Here is a 7,717-nt window from a genome sequence, read left to right on the forward strand (position 1 = left end):
TAACTATTTTTCAGTTTCTTTTTTATACATCTTTTTTCAAATTATCATTAGCATTCCTTTATAACTGAGTAGACTTTTCTAACTTCAGAGAAGATAGAAAATCAATGTTTGGACTATGACAAAAAACAAGTTATTCTAAGCTAATAAGTTGTTTTAAGTCCTTCAAAAAGTTAATGCAATGCCAAACCTAACCCCTAACCCCCATCTCCTCAAAGAAAAAACATAAAGTCATGTTTAATGGGTAATATATCATTTTTATAATGATGAAAGTCAATTTGGAATATTTCAAGTTAATGTTTATTACACATCAAATTAAGTGTAGTATCAACACTTCTCCATGCCATTTAAGAACTGTTTCATTCTTTGATTACAAAAAAAGATATTGTCACTTCACTATTAAACATACTTTCTAATTAATGACATTTTATTCTAGTAAAAAAAATGCATCAGTGAATCAAACTACTTTAATTAATAAGCCCAAGAAAAATATTTTAAGAGGTTCTACATCCATAATTTAAAACTGATTTTACTATTATCTTGTGCTACATAAAGAAAATCTATTAAAAACATAATATTAATAGAAAAACAAAAATATACAGTTTTACTATTTAAAATAAAATTTATACATTAAAAATTCGAGAAACAAAAATGAAACCATTTTCATAAATAAACGAACATGTTAAAATAATGAAGTTAAAAGTATATTTTGAGTGAAAAATAGCAGCAATGGCAATAAACATTTACACCAAAGTTGTGTGGTTTTAAAATTTGAAGATATGGAGTGCATATGAATTTGTGTGAAAGAAGAGAAAAGGAAAAAGAAAAAGGTTGTGTTTTGAGTGAACCTCAAACGTTGTTTTCTGAGAAAGAATAAGAAGCCACTAACTGTTGCCACATGTCTTACTACCATGTTGTGTGTCTGTATATAAAGGAAGAGAGAAAGGTCGGTTCCAATAACTTGTGGAAAAAATCACTGCCTCTCATTCTTCCCACTCAACTTCTCTAAGCTAAGTTACCAACAAACACCAACACCAACAACACTTGAAAGAGGTTGTTGAACTCAGTGTTAGTGTCATTTATGGTGTCCCTCAACTCAAACCCCCCTCAAACTTTTCCCTTCTTGGACCCCTTCAACATGGAGGATCCCAATAAGAAGGTTAGAAAGCCTTACACCATTACCAAGTCAAGAGAAAACTGGACGGACACGGAGCATGACAAGTTTCTCGAAGCTCTTCACTTGTATGTGTTTTCCTTTTCTTTTTGCTCTTTAACTTGTATGATCCATTCATGCTGTTGAAGTTTCGTTTTTTATCTTAAGTTTCAGTTCTTGATATAGTTTAAGACTTGTTTGGATGCTCTGTTGTCTTTTGTTATCCATGACGGGTTAATTTTGGGTTCTGTTTGTGCAAGGATTTTGTGTTTGTGATTTTTGCTGCTGTGGAGACCCTTTTGGTTTTTGGGTTGTGCTCTGGGTTCTTTTTTCAATTGGGGGTCTAAAAAAAATTCAATTTTGCATGTTTGCATAATTTTGCTTATTGTTTTCTCTTTGTATTTCTCTTTACTGATTTCAGATTCGACCGTGACTGGAAGAAGATTGAAGCATTTGTGGGTTCAAAAACAGTTATCCAGGTATTTTTAGACAAGTGAGAAGAGCGCTTGTGTATTTGAAAATTCACAATTGGTTATTTCACATTTTTTTTCATTCCCATGTTGGGCATTTGGGGTAACTATTCAGTGTTAATGACAGTAATGGCTTTAAGATTGGCTTAAAAAATGAGAATATTGGTGCACACTCTTCTATTTATTTAAATTCATTTGAAATCAGAGTTGTTTTGGCCTCACATCTTATTTTATAAACCTTCATCATAATTTTTATAGTTTTCAATAAATTCTAGCTAACAGTAAAACAAATGTGTTCCAGTGGTTCTAGCACTTGTCCTCAAGAATTGTCAGTTAAAAGTCCAGCATAGTTGGTAGGGTGATCACGTTTCCTAAATATATTAACATGAGTTTGATTCCTACCTGATCGTGTGGATAAAGCTTAGTTAAGAGAACCTTTACAACTTTAGTGATTTTGTCCATCTTAAAAGGGTCTGGTTCTGGTTGTTGGTTTGGAATATATACCATTGATGTGCACACACACACAATAATATATATATATATATATATGTGTGTGTGTGTGTGTGTGTACTAGAAAACTGATTTAACTTTTTCCACCAAATCAATAATTACATCTTAATATGCATTTTTTAAATTAAATAAATCTATTCATCTGTGCTTTTCTTTACATTCCTAGGGGCAGGGGATGTGAGATGTTCATCATCTAGTGAAATATACATATTCAGTGTGGTTTTTCTATTTCCTTCCTACTGTATTTGATCCTTCTATGCAAAACTTCTTGTTGAAAAGAGGCTAGTTGTCTGGTGATATCTATGCTCAGATCAGATAAAAAGAAAGAAAAAATCTTGTAAAAACTGTTTTTCGATGTATTCTGAAATGTAGGACAGATTCTCGTAGTCTGAACTTGACATCTGAATCTTCTCTTGTACTCTTTTTGCAATCTATATATATGCGCTACTGCTGCTGAGTGTTGAGATTATACTTATTCAAATATTCAACACTTATGAATTCATTGTTTTCTTCCCTTCCTCTTTTTGGAAGATAAGGAGTCATGCACAGAAGTATTTCATGAAAGTTCAGAAGAATGGAACAAGTGAACATGTACCTCCCCCTCGTCCGAAAAGAAAAGCTGCTCATCCATACCCACAAAAGGCTTCTAAAAATGGTTAGTGTGACTAACCTCATTTCAAGTATATGTGACCTTAGGTCTTGTTTGAATAAAATTTCAATAAACACTTATAGAAGAAAAAAAATAAAAAAAGTTTAATGAATTAAGTTTCTTCCATAAGTTAAAATTAACTTTTGAGAGAAGTTGAATGAGATACTTTCTGTAAAAGTTGAAGTACATAAGTTGATTTTAACTTATGAAAGAAGTTTGATTTATTTTATATTTTTTTTTCTTCTCTTGTGAGTGCTTGTTGAGAAGTATATCCAAACAGGGTCATAATCAATGCATGAATAACTCTACTATTTTTGGCATTTTATCAGCTCTCACTATATCCAAAGTTACGAGGCCTTTGCAATCTTCATCTGCTTTGTCGGAATCATCATACATTTATAGGCCAGACTCATCATCTGTGCTAAGAACTGCAGTTGGCAGTGTGCCATTATCATCTTGGGGTTATAATCTTACGCCACAAGTTGTTCTTCCTGAAGTGACAAAAGGTTTTCTTTTGCCTGAACTATATTTTTTAAAATCTTAAACCATGTGTGTACCTTTTTTATGTATTCTATGACAAATTTAGATATGTGGAAATTTATGTTAACATGCATTTTCACTTTTATGGTTAGATCATATGGTGTCGAGTCAAAAAGTCAACCCCTTCAATTACTGCTACAGCAGTAGTAATGAGAGCACTCCTATGGGCTTGCCAAGTAGCAAACAGACAGATCAGGGTGACCAAGGCCAAACAATTAAAGGTAGGAATACGTTTTTTACTAAAATTTTAATTTGATACAGCCTAAAACTGACTAAAAAGCATGAATAGTGAACACCTGATGTTCATTTGGATTGTCACAAACTTTTATGAGTACATATAGGTATGTTTGGATAGCTTTTTTAGAAGAAAATAAGAAAATAAAATAAAATAGGTTTCTTTATGGGCTAAAATTAGTTTTTGTATAAACTAAGATCACCTTTTAAAAAAACCAACATGAGAACTTTTACGAATTAATTTGTGTATAAGCTAATTTTAGTTTATGGAGAAAGTCATTTAATCTTTTTTCTTATTTTCTTCTCTTAGAAGTATTTATAGAGAACTATATCCAAAGAGACCGTTTTTAATTTCATACATCCATTTTTTCTATAACTCTTTGTACCTTATCTATTCTTGTTTGTGTTCTCATGACATTTCTAATAACTAGGTCTGTTGGGGGTAGTACTTCAATTGAACAAATTTAAGCTATGGCAGTTTATAGGAAACTGGCCTTGGGAATCCATGGTGTTGCTTGTTAAAGCTTTCATTTCAAGGAAGTAAAAAAAAGTTAAGATAAAGTATCTTTCAAAGTTTCCACTTTATTCATTGAAAAGATTATTCAAGAACCATGCAGACCACAGCCAAAAAACCATAGAAACAGCCCAGAAGGATCTAGAAAGAAACTAAATAGAAGATCATAAAACAACCACTTGGATATGGGGCTGTTAACAATTGTTCAAGTACTATTGTTAAGTTCATCATGATGTGTGTCATGCAACATGCCTGGTGTTTCCAGTGTTCATAATCTGTTTATTACTGTGTTTTCATGCTTTGTTTGACAAATTCACTTGTCCTATTAAACAGCAATGCCAGATTTTCCAGAAGTATATAGCTTCATCGGAAGTGTGTTTGATCCAAATGTGACTAATCATTTACAAACACTACAACAGATGGACCCAATAAATGTGGAAACCGTAAGTGGCCTCAAGTCCTTTATTTTCTTTAGCCCCATATCATTCTTTTATTTATCTTTTTCCCTGATTTCTTATAGCTTAAATTAATAGGCCAATGTAGATTTATATGGCATTTTTCTCTTTAGCAGGTATTGCTGTTGATGAGAAACCTCTCCACCAATTTAAGGAGTCCTGAGTTTGAGAATGAAGTAAGTTTTCTTCCTAGCATACTGCATTTCTTCCGTTGGTACCTTTTGGTCAGTCTATTACTTTTTTGCACATATCTATTTGGATGCCTTTTTCATCTTTCGATCTTCTACTTCATTTATTAGATATTATGATGCTTGTTGTAAGATGATGTTTTCTACTGTCGGATTACGTTAATGTAATCAAAATACTGATTTTGCAATCTAGGTAGTTTGTTGCTGGAAACTACAGAGTGTAAGATTTAGGCCTGGGACTACAGAACTTTTTCTCTTGACACTTATTTTTATAGGGCTTATGATTCAAAATTGAGCTTTGATTTTTTATATTGGACGCTTTTCTTTGCTTAAAACAAAAAGTTCAATTATTTTTTATTATGGTTGCCTATGTTTTAGTGTTGAATGTCAACAATGCAACATTGTTTTAAGCTGACCATAATAAAATAAGCACTTCCATTTCTGATATTGTAAATGGAAGATGAATTACTGTGTCTAACAATATCTTGCTTTAATCAGTATTTAATAAACTATATCAAATACTTTTAATTACTTAAAAGTAAGTTTAAAATATTTTTGCACTTTCAAAATAGTAATTATTTCCCTTATCTTAGGCACAATCTACTTCTGTTTTCACAACTAATGTCCTAAGGGCACCCTATAGCATTTTCCTTAATTAGTTTGGATAGTTTTTCTTATGACCATTTGGGCAGTAGGATAGAATACAGGGTAGTGATAGTAAAGAGACTTAATTAGATAAAAAATAAGAAACTTAGAAAAGTTCTTAGGTGTTGTTATCAGAATTAGAGTTTCACTAATATACATAATTTGTTAGTACATACTTTTACGACACTGATTGCTGAGGTGAAATTTCAATCTTAATTGAAGAACAACTCTAACATCACTTAGGAACTATATCCAAGTTTTGTAGTTAAATATTAGATATATAAATGCTAATAGTTGAGAAAAGAAATTCAAGAAATTGTATTTCAGAGAGAACCGAGTAAGAGAATCTCCTTTTTTCCCTATTCAGGTTCCTTCGTCCAATAAAGGTGTTCTCTTCATTCCATATGTTCTTGTTTTTCTGCCAGAAGTATTCATTCTCATATCATTTTGCTGAAAAAATCTTAGAATCTGTATTGGTTTATTGAATTCGACTTAACATAGTATGACATCAAAATATATACTCAATGATTCACTCTTCACCAAACATTTGAAATGAATGCAGAGAAGGATGCTGTCATTGTACAATGCTAACTCGGAGAGAACAAAATCATCTCAGCCATCTTTAACTGACAGATCAGAGAGTGTTATCCTATCTGCTTAAGGTGTTACCAGTGGTTTTGCATGAACACAAATTTTAAATACTTTCTTGAAACAAAATAAGCTTCCCTCTCAGCTACCAACATAACTCCAAATGGTGAAATATTGGACACACCAGAGGAGCAAGAATAAAAGTTCTACTAACAGTTTGTAGGGTGAATATAGTAGGATGTGCACCTGCATGTAATTTACAGTCATTTAGGTTTGTGTGCATCTTATAAAGATGGTTGTCCTAGGAATGCAGGATAATGGGAATCCTGTTGAGGTAACCTTTGGAGGCTATATGTACAGAGAATATTGAGAGCTTGTGTGTGTAATTTAATGCCTTCTTTTTTACAAATTAGCATATAAGAGAAGAAGTGCTTTTAGTTAGGAGGTGTTGTCTATGTTGTACATAATCCAATAAACAGCATTATTCTCCTAAATTGTGATTGTGGTTGTTGTGTTGTTGTTATGTGAAATTATTTGCGTCCAATGAAAGTAAAAATGAGTAAATTTGTAATTACTCTACTTTTTTTTCTATATATTTTACAATTATGTTTACATTGTAATCACAATATCTGCAACACACCACTATGAGATGTTTGGCACTCCCTTCTGATATCTCACTCTCACAAAATCACATTGTTCAATCATTAACACTTAAAAGTTGGAATAGATGACTGAAAATTAAAGTTACATTGAGACTCTGATGTAACTCTATTGTGGCTACTTTGTGTGATTGGGGACCACCACAATTTCATATCATGAATAACATATATGATTGTGCAAGTTTATACTTTTGTTTTTTCAACAAAACAAAGGTTTATGCTTTTTAAAAATATGCATCTGAGATGAAGATGAGAACTTGATTTTTTTTGTCTTTCACAATAACAATAGAAGATTGGATCATTGAATAGCAGGATGTAAATTAGTTCAAAAAGATTAAATATGATTTGTCTTTTGAAATGGGATAGTATTTATTTAGTCTACAATAAATCATTCTTAGAGTCCTTTATTTATGACGGGGAAATGTAAGGGGTATGCTTCAAAAAACTGACTTTGAAATGAATTTTTTTAATAGATAAAAAAAATTATTCATTTATTTTAGAACTGTTTGAATAAAGTAATTAAAATTCTTTATCTCTAAAATGTCTTATTTTGATCTTGGAAAAACTCTTCTAAAAATAAAAATATAGAAAACTAAAATCGACTTATTCACAAGTAGAAATGGCAGTGTGAGATGGATATATATTCGTAATGAATATTGAACCAGTACTTATATGTTTATATAAATTAATTAAGTTTTGAGCCTTTTGTACAACTTTTTAATATTTTTAGTTAAGTTTCTATTAAATTCTTTTGTATCATGAGTATTTGAAATTTTATTTTTTTAATTAATTTTTTGTTGTTTAATTTTTTCTATTAATAGGTGTTTTATCATATTCCATCACCTTGTTTATTTGTGAAAAATGATCATTGAATAATAAAACATTAATTACACTAAACTTCACATTCTGAAATCATAATAGTTTAGTCATACTGAAGAAAAATTTGAGGAATTACCGAGAAGAAAACTAAAAAAAATGTTCTGTTTTACGAACTTATCCTAGAGGGAGACTCAATTGGATTTATGAATTTATAGGTTTCTTTGTTTTATGAATCTCATAATTATATTATATCTCAAATATTGTTCATAAATTCTCATTTTTAACTTTTAAAATGT

General features: G+C 30.9%; 1 protein-coding gene across 2 annotated transcripts; it reads left to right on the forward strand.

Annotated features, from left to right (window-relative positions):
- Positions 1-902: 902 nt before the first annotated feature.
- On the forward strand, positions 903-6,517 carry LOC137827255 (protein REVEILLE 6). Of its 2 annotated transcripts, none has more exons than XM_068633528.1 (8): positions 903-1,239; positions 1,572-1,629; positions 2,662-2,785; positions 3,109-3,285; positions 3,412-3,540; positions 4,401-4,510; positions 4,636-4,698; positions 5,918-6,517. In XM_068633528.1, exons 1-8 carry the CDS (start codon positions 1,079-1,081, stop codon positions 6,014-6,016), a joined length of 921 nt encoding a protein of 306 aa, XP_068489629.1. In that variant the 5' UTR covers positions 903-1,078; the 3' UTR covers positions 6,017-6,517. The 2 variants fall into 2 exon arrangements, with proteins under 2 accessions (XP_068489629.1, XP_068489628.1); XM_068633527.1 differs by having other exon boundaries at positions 906-1,239; positions 4,639-4,698.
- The last annotated feature ends 1,200 nt before the right edge of the window (positions 6,518-7,717 follow it).

The sequence above is a fragment of the Phaseolus vulgaris genome, chromosome 8 (genome assembly GCF_051622355.1).
Source record: "Phaseolus vulgaris cultivar YP4 chromosome 8, ASM5162235v1, whole genome shotgun sequence".
NCBI lineage: Eukaryota > Viridiplantae > Streptophyta > Magnoliopsida > Fabales > Fabaceae > Phaseolus > Phaseolus vulgaris.

Bases quoted from the DNA above. Each gene is read 5' to 3' on its own strand.
- LOC137827255 (XM_068633528.1), top strand. From the start codon at position 1,079: ATGGTGTCCCTCAACTCAAACCCCCCTCAAACTTTTCCCTTCTTGGAC. The intron at 1,240-1,571 runs GTATGTGTTTTC...TACTGATTTCAG, and splicing joins TTTCTCGAAGCTCTTCACTT to ATTCGACCGTGACTGGAAGA. The intron at 3,286-3,411 runs GTTTTCTTTTGC...TTTTATGGTTAG, and splicing joins TCTTCCTGAAGTGACAAAAG to ATCATATGGTGTCGAGTCAA.